Source organism: Mastigoproctus giganteus, chromosome 1 (genome assembly GCF_048544385.1).
Source record: "Mastigoproctus giganteus isolate SK-2022 chromosome 1, ASM4854438v1, whole genome shotgun sequence".
In the NCBI taxonomy this organism is placed as follows: domain Eukaryota; kingdom Metazoa; phylum Arthropoda; class Arachnida; order Uropygi; family Thelyphonidae; genus Mastigoproctus; species Mastigoproctus giganteus.
In genome coordinates, this window is record NC_143575.1 from 168,198,627 (window position 1) to 168,210,911 (window position 12,285).

Genomic DNA, 12,285 nt, shown 5'->3' on the forward strand with positions numbered 1-12,285 from the left:
AACAGTATCACTGAGCTGAAAAAGAAACTAATCAGACCAGCAATGCAAAGAGATTTGATTAATTGTGACCCTTATGCAAAAAAATAATACAACAGCAAAGAGCAACCAACAAGGCAATACCTAACCACTGGTTAGGTATTAAGATACCTAAATAAGAACAAAAAATAAGAATTTGTAGATGGTAGTACTGAGTGGTGCATTGTGTTTTAGCACCCACAGTATGTAATACTTTGCAACCACTGACATTCACTTTACTATCTTATTCTTTTGTCTTATTTTTATTTATTTTTTTCCTACCTACTTATTTAATTTAAATTAATTTGTTACCCGCACCCACCCCCACTCTTAGCCACTCCAAATAACGAGGGTTGCAGTGGAAACAAAGGTAACAAAAAAGAAAGAATCGTTTGTGTGTGTGATAATTACAATCTTTCATGGCCATCTATATATGCTGATTCACACACACATGGATGGCAATAAATGTCATCTCCTGAATGGTGTTTTTGGATATCCACATTTCCCCTTCCATTTGAGTCAAGGAAAATGAGGCCGATACTAGTGCTACCCAATTCTACTGGTCCAGAAAGGTCCTAAACTTTAGTGATGTTGTTCTGCACAGCAAGATAGTGAGTGAACTGTATTACTACTTATTTCTTGAACATCTGTGACCTTGCACCATAAAGGTGGTGATGGCAGCATCTAACAATTCAAAAACAAGACTATTCCAGTCATAGGAATGTTATTTGTGGCCATACACAAACACCAATCTGCACGTGGCCTTTCATGTATGTGGAAGCATTACAAAGACATCTGTGCATTACACTGAAATAATGTAATTATGAGACATGCAAATAAGTTATTTTCTGTAATAACCAAAATGCCACTACCATTACCTTCAAAAATTTCCCAAGAAACAGAACAGAATGACAAGTGACTGATTAGCCCAAAAACAATGTGCAGACAGTCTGCAAGAGTAGCCCATCTCATGGTGTCTTGTCAATGATATACAGGAATTTTTCTAGCAAGGATAAGGTGATTATCCCCTTGTATAAGGCAATGGTCAGGCCACACCTTGAGTACTGTATACAGGTCTGGAGGCCGCATTTTAAGAAGGTGTAGAGCTGTTGGAACAAGTACAGAGAAGGATAACAAGATTAGCGAATGGAACGAAGGGTTGCTCTTATGAAGAAAGGCTTAAGTTTTGCAGATTACAGTGTGTGGAGACTAGGCACCTGCGAGGTAACCTGATTGAGGTGCATAAAGCCTTGAATGGTTTGAGCATGCTCAATGCTGATGGGATTCTTCTTCTTGCTCAGAATAATCTCCTGAGAGGGCACAAATTCAAGTTGAGGAAAGACAGTTGTAGGATAGATGTGTGGAAGTTTGCCTTTAGCCAGCGGGTAGTTGATTGGTGGAACGGACTTCCATCTTTTGTTGTGGAGGTTGATAGCCTAAATAAATTTAAGGCTGAACTGGACAGGTATTTGGAACGAACGGAGGGGTAAAATGGGAGAGTTTTTTTTTTTTTTTTTTTGGCTGATGCTGCATAAGCTTGCTTTCTTGCATCATATGCCTCTACTAATGCTAATGTATTAAATCCATTAGTGATCTATACAACAAAAAAAGTTTATATAATGTAAATATCTAAGCTTTGAAACCATGCAGCACAATAATTTTCAAAAGTTTTCACAAAACTTTGGAAAGAATGAATGTACAGCGAGTAAGCAATGCAAAAAAAATTAATGACTATAAGTACAAGCAGAAACTGGATTTATTATTATTATTTTTTTAAAATTTAAAAGTACCACCACTGACTGTTAACTTCATTCACAAAAAGCACAACAGTATTACTACTAGTAAAAATTATGCAAGGAAGCAATGTTATGTAGCATCAACCAAAAAAAACGAAATAACAATAAAAATATAAAACATACTAAAGGGGGGGGGGGAAGTGAGGGCATAAATAGACTTGTCAAGACCTAGGTGCAACCTAGGAATAAATCCCCCCAATCCACACTCACTTTTACCAATATTATTGTATTAGATACATTTTTGTTTCTTTCAAAAAAAAGACTATTTTACATGAAAACAATATTTGTTTTCGTGTAAAATAGTCTTTTTTTTTTTTTTGAAAGAAGCGGAACTATAATAAACAGAACAGAGTAGGAAAATAAATCAGTGTCTCATAATGGGATTTTAACTTTCCAAATACTGACTAGAACTTGAAAGTTGGTTCACTCACACTTTTCTACACCAGCACATCAGAGAAGCAACAAGAGAACAATAACTCTCAATCTTAATATCAGCAGTGACTATGTATTTAAAACATCCAGCTAAAAGAACCACTAGGTAGCAATGCCCATAATATATTGATGTGGTTAAAATAAAATATTACCTCTTAATGGGAAGAGAAATAATTAAGGAAACTGCATTAATGAACCTTGAGAATAAATTAAAAAAAAAAACAAAAAAAAAAAAACTGTGGGAGACGGGAATTATCACTTCAAGCTGTTAATCTGCATGATATTGACTGACAAAAGTTTAACCAAATGTAAATGGCTGTTACAATGATACGAATTCTATAAATAATAAAATAACTGCTGCAAAAACAAAAAAAAAACTAAAACACTAAAAATACTAAATGGTACAATGAATAATTAAAAAAAAAACTGACAATAAATTAATTCAGTGGTGTACAAGAATGACTTAAAATGACTGAATGTAATCAAAATGCAAAAATAAAATAAAATAAAATACCAGATTGTGAAATACTTAATGAAATGAAGTTATTTAATAATTAGGAATGCCATTAAAATTATTTAGGGTAATAATCTGTAAATAGTAACACCACCTTAGATAATTCATATTAACCTAATGGCAAGAAACTTACCTCTTGGGTATGAGGACAGAATGGAGTATGCATTGGAATGTGACAAACACCTGGAGGTGACAATGGAGTGCCATCATAGAATGTGCTGGCTCGTTTTGTTGTTCTAAAATGAGAACATACCATTTGCTATATTTTATTATTTTTTTTTTATTCTTCATTTAAAGGATACACTATTACATTTAATTTCTCTGAAGGCAATTTATTCCCAAAATCAGCTAATATTGAAAAATCAATTAAAGAAAAAAATCAGTTTTCTTTATTATTTATAAGTAAAAATAGTCAACGTACAAGCTAGTGCAAATGCATCATATTAGTACGCAGCTAAATTCTGAATTAGCAAAAATATACAAAGAGGGCATCGTTTAAGTTATATCTCATATTGTGAATACCTTCACAACGAGGTGCCATGATATTGCACTACTTCGAATAAGTAATGCTTCACCAAAGAAGACTGTTGTTACTTATTCTCAGCAGATACCACCACCCAGATGGTACCATTTCAGGGCTATAATAAAAATAGTTCAATGTATGAACAGTACCAATATTATATATCATAAAAATTCAACTTGATCTCAACCAACTGTGTTTAAATACTAACTTAATTTAAAAACAAATTTCAATGTTAAAAACTCTCCTTTATAGAAATCAAGATAACTATACCCATGGTACCACACCCATACTAAAGCCCTTCACAACACTCATGCAGGACTATTCAATTAGTGTGCTGAGGAATTTCTAACATCTGACAGACCACTATAATTATTATCATCTCATATTATTCCACACTAAAATTTTCATGAGCCAGCCATAAGCCAGTGGAAAACATATCACAGGCTACTAATTGAATATCAAGGCTTTTGTGATTGTGGAGGTGAGTCACCTGCCATTCTGATATATGTAGTTGATAATACAGTAATATCCCCTTATCTAATAAGGGAGTATTACTGTAGACCTACTGTAGACCAAGACCTACCACAGATGGCTGAAACTGCTTGTTTGTTTGTTATTTGGTTTTTAGGAGCATTAGCAACTAAGGCCATATTGCTCCAGAGATATGCGTCGGTCATTCCCTGACCTTTCCACATCCTCCGTATTTGGTGGTCACGGGCTCGAACCCCAGTCTAATCAAGAAGGGTGTGCTACGGCCCTGCTGCTCCTGCCCATGGAGGCACCGCTGAAACCGCAGATATAAGCAAACATCTGCTGACCCCATATATAACGTGATTTTCTTGTACATACATACGTATAATAAAGTTTAACTGATAAATTAAACACACAGTAAGACATTACCAACATTAAATATGGCAATAATAAATTACAGCAGACTCTCAATTTACCGGGACACTTCAATTTGAAAAAAAAAAAAACCCCCCCAACCAGAAATCATAAAATTCAAGTAATAACTAGAATAGGTATAAAAAGAGATATTTTACAAGTCTTAAATAAGCAAAAAGGACTGGTGTTATAAGACGTCATTAGGAGATTAGTGTACCTATTATCTTGCAACTCCCACTGTCTTCATATCCACCGCTCAAAAAAAGAGATCAAACGTTTAGTTTGATTTAGTGCGTTGTGTCAATTGTTGTGTTCCGATGCACCGCAAAAAGACAAATTTTGTTTCATTATTTATGTCAGGGATGTCGGAATTTTTTTTTTTTTTTATATAGTAACTATTTTTTTATTTTTTAGAAATCGCAAAAAATGATGGGCAAATGCAAGAGTTGTGCTTTCAAATTAAACAAAAACTTGAAATTATTCAAAAGTGTGAAAACAGTGCAACCGTTAAATCTCTAAAGAACCATTATAATGTTGGTGACCAAACCATATGCGACATTTTCAAAAAATAAAAGGAAGCTATTAGATTTAAAATCTACATTGTAAAATATAAAGGGAAACAGCATTTTGGACACGTGAGTAGTACGTGTTAAGTTTTTTGTTATTTTTTTCCCGTGGTTAACTGAATCAACAGATTCAGTTAACCAAAGTATACCAGTAGCACTCAGCAGTATTCACATGTATTTTTCACATTTCATGTATTCACATACATGAAAAATTCCTTGTTCCCCATTCTTTACTCTCTTAGCTGTGCTTTCTTGTACACAACCTTGTAATCAGCAGATTCAGTTAACCTGTAGTATCAACCTTGTTTTTTGATAGGAACCTGTAAATTATATTTGACCTACTATCACAGATAGATGAAAGATCACAGAAGAGTTTTTGATTTGATTTCGCTTTTTATGGAGCAAAGGTGACTAAGGCCACGATGCACTAAGTCCAGCAAAAGAGAGAGAGAAAAAAAAAAGTAGTGGCAATGGGCTGGAGTGGGAGAGTTTATTCAAAACGCAGAGATGGATTCTTAATTCATTCATATGAAAATGTAGTTCATATGAGAATCAGACCTCAGGTGGGGGGAGAATAGCATTATTCTGGATCCTTGAGCTATTCCAGATTTTTCAGTCTACAGAATGTGCAAATAGGCCCAAAAACACATGCCTGTACACATATAATATACAAAGACCACATGAACTTGTGCATTATGACTATATACTTGAAGGCACTGTGATTCTATGTGGGTAAAAGAATGGCAAAAGCAAAGATGAAACTAGTGTTCAGTTTTGCATTGGCTTTTTTGTATATGGTACTGCAGTGCTAAATTTTATATATGTTCAAATTAAGAAAATTAATACAATCATTTTGTTGGTGAAAGGTGGCTTTCAACTACTTCTAAAATAGAAGTAACTAAAATTCCTTTATAACCTATGATCTTAATAATGAATTACATTACATCACAACAGTCATTCATAAATGAAAATATCATAAATCATAGTTTTACCTTTCTGATCTCATTCAGCTTAACAGTTACAACAGTATTTCCACAAATTAAGAGGCTACAACAAATATTTTTCTTTAAATACCATTGTATATTATGTCAAAAAATAAATAAATAAAAAATAAAATAAATACTGCAAAGTATACCAGTAGCACTCAGCAGTATTCACATGTATTTTTCACATTTCATGTATTCACATACATGAAAAATTCCTTGTTCCCCATTCTTTACTCTCTTAGCCTGTGCTTTCTTGTACACAGCCTTAGCCTCTATTTCTGTTCCTGTATTTTAAGCTCTGTGATGTCATCTAATTCGTGAGCAATGATGAAGTCAAGAATATTCTCGCACCTAGTATTTTCTATAACATGATTGTACAAATAATAATCACCTAGTGATTATTATTTGTACAATTATATTATTAAATTAAGCTACGCTATTATATTGTGTCAGTTATAAATGGTACTTTAAGAGATCTACAATTTTCGAATAATCACCTAGTTTATTTAGAAAACTTTTCCCCCAAGGTGATCAATGAATTTTTTCATGCACTTGAACAACCAATTCATCACTATTTGAAGATCAACCTAAATGTTGCTAACTTTCAAAAGAGACTTGGAAACTTTTTTTGTCCAATACACTGATAAATGACAGTGTTACTTAAACAAGCATCACTAAATGCAGTTCTTAACATTTGAAAGACTTTTCACTCTCTTTCTGTTCATTATACAAAATGATGCCCATACATTGTTCCATTTTTGTATCCACCATGGCTGCGAAAAAAGCCTACGACACATGCTCTTCAATAGAATTATGTGATGACTTCACAACTACATTTACTGATCATCTCCTTGGCTCTCTACCCCCACAGCTTCTTTAATATTAAAGTCTTAAAATGTTTTGATCAGATTTTTTAAAACAGAGTAGGCAAAACTAATTATGTATGAGGTATGATCAAAATGCTCGAGGAGTAAACTAATATTCTCCTTCAAAATAGCTTCTTGACACTGTATATGCTGATTCCAAGCTATCAGGAATGCATTCTGATAAGTTTCTTTTGGAATTGCTAATAATTCTTGCATTATGTCCTAAATACATTCAGTTCCCACTTTACGAGTTTTCGCTTTGAGTTTTCTCCCCCAAGTATCAACAAAATCGAAAATATGAAGATTAATTGCAAAAAATGAAAGTTAAACATTCATAAATCCCATATTTCAAACCACGCACGCATGTAGCTATACAATATAGTGCACTCAGCTTTATGATATTAATCCATTTCATCGTATTGTGAAAATATCGTAATGTGAACCCAATAACACACTGTTCTTTAGTTATTTGTTCCAAGACCTTGGAAGTTGAAATTTCTGCTGTATAAGTAAGCTATTTATCTCTCTAAAAGGTCATTTTATAATGTAAATTGTATTGTTGTTGGGTTTTTAGGAGCATTAGCAACTAAGGCCATATTGATCCGGGGATATGCGGTAGTCATTCCCTAACCTTTCCACATCTTCTGTATTTGGTGGTCATGGGCTCGAACCTCGGTCTAATCGTGTCCTACGCACTGCTGCCCCTGCCCACCTGGCTACGGAGGTGCTGTAAATTGTATTAGTTACCAATTAAAATCATTAAACGCAAGTGATACACTTTCATCGTTATATGTTCTGTTATAAGAACCAATTTTGAACGACTTTGATATTTTTCTAAAGCACATTTCTGGAAGTCACGACCATAAAACAATTTGCACTTTCCAGTTTATTGTGCTTTTCTGTTAGTGCAAGCAATTATAAACAGGTAGTAAACTCTGTTATTGCATTTGTGAAAATACCAATAGCTGGAATTGTGGATTTTTACATTATTAGGGTGAAATGTGTTTCCCCTTCCCTGCAATCTTCAATCATATAAAAAACAAATTTTCAAAATCTTCTCTTCGTTTTTTTTTTTTAAGCTTTGTAAACTTGTTACTCCCCACAAATTGTGTTAGTTGCAATCTCACTTGCACATATATCTTGTTAGTTAGTTAGTTAGTTGCAATTTGTGCGTGCCGTTAAAAAATGCTTACGCATGCTATCGTGAAACTTATAAAGAAAAGAGATTATCTTGGAAACAAACACCTCTTGAAGCATTTTTGAAGAAGACTACTCCTTATGCAACAAACCAATAACGAGTGTCGCAACAATGAGTGATCAACGAGTGTGCATTTAGTTGATGATGAAGAATTAACATTCTTTAACATTTGTTAAGTCAAATAATTTCTTTAAATTATAATTTACTTGATTTTACAGGCTATTTTTTCATTTCTTCGGATAAATCAATCATTGTTTAAACAAACTAATTGGCTAACTAATTTCATTGTTAATAATGTAACCCGTTTTTAACATTATGTCTATGGGAATAAATTCCAGCTTTACGAGCGCACGCTAGGAACGAATTAACTCATAAAGTCAGAGACTAACTGTAATTTGTTCAGTCATTGCACATCTGTAACGTTTCAAACATTGCTGGATTTTTTGGCTATGAGCTTGGGAAACAAAGTCACAGGGAGAAAAAAAAAAATCTAGTAAGTACTTTGTGAGAAATTGTTGAATGGAGAGTGTCAAGTGTGCAAAGGTGATGTCACAATGAAAGCACCAATTCCCTGAAGTCTGCTTTTCTGGCTTTTGTTTTTTCTAAGTTTGGAACAGTCAGCACAGAATTTTTTTTGCGTAATATTTCCGGTTCACTGTTCGGCCATACAGGATAAATTCATAATGAACAATTTGCATGAATTAAAAAATACAATAAAAAAACATACAACCTTCACATTTGACTGAGATTTTCTTGCTTTTTTGGAGATCTCTGAGAAGATGGAGTCTTCCACTGAGAGGCCTGTGAGTTTGTTTCTGGGTTATAACCACATTATTATTATTATCATCATTAGCCATACAGTACAAGGAAGCCTGAAGCTTATACTGCACCAGCCAAAAAAAAAAAATAATAATAATAAAAAAAAAATATTTCTGAATTATCCCGAGAGAGAGAAGTAGAAGGGAATCACCAAGAAAAAGAAGAATGATGATATCCATCTCAGGACCCTGGGTGTGCCAAGCCCATACTCACCAGATGTGAGCCCCTGGGGTGTTATGCTCAAGGTTCATCACCAGCAATGATGGAAGAAACAAAGTGAGTCTTCAGTAGGCTGACAAAGAGAACATGCCACTCTGTGATCATTAGTGAGGATGCAAAGCACAAACTTGCTGAAACAAGTCACATTCCTAAATCTTGCATTAAAATTGGCTGACATTTCATACAAAAAATACCAATTTCACTAGCAACTTCATGGATGGTTAAACATTGATCATAAACACAAGTAATTGAATCATTGCTTTTAGATGTTGAAAAGTAAACAGAGTGAGGATCATCTTACAAACAAATGGTCCTCTTCAAACTTTGTAACCCACTGGAAAAAAAAACTCTTGGAATGTAAAGCAGCTTCTCCAAAAGCTGTTTTAAACACAGAGGATATGATGTTAATTTTGAAGGAAAAGAAATTACATATCACATTATATATTCAAAACATTCTGAATAGTACACCCTTCTTACAAGAGCAAAAATATCCAAATCCTGTTGCTTTAAAAATTACAAATACCTACTTCAAGAACTCTCCATTAAGCAAACTTACCTATCAATGAACTGATCAGGAAATACTATATCTCCAGGATAAATCTTTTCTTTCAGAGAGCCACATGCATTTGTTGCTAAAATATGTGTACATCCTACTTCCTTCAATGCCCAGATATTAGCTCTGTAATTAACATCTGAAGGCATGATAGTATGCTTACGGCCATGCCTAATATAATAAAATACATTTTGTCAGATAATATCATAAAATTCAAATTCACTATAATCATAAATGAAGTAAATTTAATTAGAACAATATATAATGGTTTCCAAAACCAAATGGAAACCTAACAAAAGTGTATATGGTTTTAACATGGTTAATTAAACTAAACGTTGATGGTATCTACTCTTTCTCAGATAGACATACAGAAATGTGTATTCTGTCAGAGTAATTTACTGTTGGAATAAAAACTTCCAAAAACTTCCTGCTGTGGAAGTGGGTAGTTTGAATAAATTTAAAGGGGCCGCCAAATTATTGGAGAAAATTGGCAAATAAAATGAGTGTAAGCTTTGCTTTCTTGCATCATGATGCCACTATTAGACTAGTACTAAAAAATAATTCAGAAATCACAAGAAGAAATAACTAAAGGCTACAAACCTTTCTGAAACACCAATGCAATAAACTGGAACATCTGTTGAGGATCAACACATCCCATGTCAGTGGCTTAAGTGGTCAGAGACCTGCAGAGTGAAACACTTTATCCATTGCAAACTATTATTCACTGGTGAAAAGCCTACCCCATAAGGTGGAATACATCACAGATGCCATTGGAGGAATGACATGCTACTGAAGTGGGTGGCAGTAATATCAATATGAAACTGGAACGTCCAGATACTTTTTTTTTTGAGGGTAGCATATGTTAAAAGCACTTTTATCTATTCTAAAAGTGATCTAAACATATGTGTATTTCAAATTGAAAATTATATGCTTCATGGTACATTTCTACCACTTCATCAGTAACTGCAAAGGTAGAAAATAAGTGGGAATAGAATTAAATTGTTAATCATAATTTTAAGTTCCTTACATAAAGCTAAATTTAATGATACATCACTTAACCCATAACTGGGTGTACCAGTGCTTTTCTATTCCTTACATGCAGTCAGTTAATGGAGTAAAAATTTATAAACTTGAATAATTTTTTTAATATTAAAAACATTTTAAATTATTATTTTTTTTAAATAAAACATATCTGCAGGACTTCAGACATTTTTAACCTCTTATTTGGAAGTTTGCAATATTACCTCTCTTATCTTTGACTAACAGCAAGTGAAATATCATTTAAAAAAATTCACACACTTCAACAAATGAATGCTAGTCAGATTCTTCCATGGTGCAAAGTCAGAGAGCATGACAATTGGATGTGCTACCATAAAGCGTAAAGAGGGTGCACTTTATGTTTGGATGTGAGAGATTCCGGAAAATTTAAATTTAGGTTTTCCATCATGTGCATATAATTATTAAGAATACTAACAGAGATTTCTGGACTTTAATGAAAAAAAATTAAAGAAAACACTTTTGCTAAAGCAAAAGTTTTCCCAATTTCCACCTGAAATCCACCAATTTCAATTGGATGGATTAAGTAGACAAAAAACATGACATCACTAAAGTTCATGTGGTCTTGAAAGCTTTGTGGACCCAGATTGGGAATAAGGTTAGATGTGAATTAAATATATTCGAAGGTTAGATTCAGAATTAAATTTAGGAAATGTGTCCTTACTTGCTGTAACTGCTACTTCACCACTGCAAGGAACAGAATGGTCAAAGGTTTGATAAGCATAATATAGCTAACCTAGGTTTTGGAGTGAGTGAGAGAATAGTAATGATATGTGCATCACTGAGAGGTGAAATATAAACAAATCCCCACCCTATGGTTGGAGATTTGTTTATATTGTATTTATATTTGTTTATATTTGTCTGACTGTTATAGTGCATGGGAGACCCCAGAACAACACAATTTGTATTAGTCCATGCACCTTCCTCCTCCCAGAGATCTCATTTTAAGGGCCTCTAAAAATACATCCAAGGTGCTAGACTACTTAAATCTAGGATTTTCCCCTCGACCTGCCCATGTGATCTACATGAGGTGGGAGAAATAATTGTTGGATTCTTCTGTGTAAGGAGACCAGACAGAAAAATGTATTTAAAAAAAAAAAAAAAAAATTGTACAAATTTTTTATACAAATATAAAACTGCATTATCTCAAATCCATGCTTGGGAGGGATTCCTATATTCTCAGAAAGGTATTAAATGAAAGCAGCAAGTGTTCATATGCACTCAAAGTTGCACAAAGTACTTTCACAGGCACAGGCAGAATGACCTTCATTACAACATGTTCAAATTAGTTAACACATACTTCTATACAATTATTAAATTTTGCATGTAATCCTGTGTATATTAAAGTGACTTTCTAGAACATATTTCTGTACTCATTTTTTATGTTTTTCTATGGTTCATATATATTGAATGGTCACATATTATAAACCGCTAGCTTATCTTCCCACAAAAAAACCATTTCACCCAACTAAGCGTACAATGTACCATAAAAATTGATAAAGCTTCACATTTCTACTGACACAGTGGATGGATATCGAAGCTGTTATTTGGTTTTTAGGAGCATTAGCAACTAAGGCCATATTGCTCCGGGAATATGCTGTGGTCATGGGCTTGAACCCCAGTCTAATCAAGAAGCGTGTGCTATGCACTACTGCTCCCGCCCACCTGGCTACGGAGGCGTCGGATATCGAAGAACTAAAACATTTTCCATCATTGCTAAATAACTAACAACCACTACAATTATTTAAAAAATATGAAGGAAAACAGTATTTTCATAACGTACTTCTATTTTCCCTCAACCCGTGTAGTAGGTCTTTCGTCTAACATGAATTGTAATCACTTCAATAGTAACAATCA

General features: G+C 33.6%; 1 protein-coding gene across 1 annotated transcript in view; it reads right to left on the reverse strand.

The window, feature by feature from the left end:
* Mtap (Methylthioadenosine phosphorylase) overlaps nt 1-12,285 on the reverse strand; it is an 84,304-nt gene that overhangs the window by 26,045 nt on the left and 45,974 nt on the right. The window contains exons 4-5 of the mRNA XM_090382965.1: nt 9,376-9,543; nt 2,891-2,993 (exon numbers count right to left, since the gene is read on the reverse strand). Of these exons, the coding sequence (XP_090239091.1) occupies nt 2,891-2,993; nt 9,376-9,543 (271 nt within the window). The remainder of the gene's footprint in view (nt 1-2,890; nt 2,994-9,375; nt 9,544-12,285) is intronic.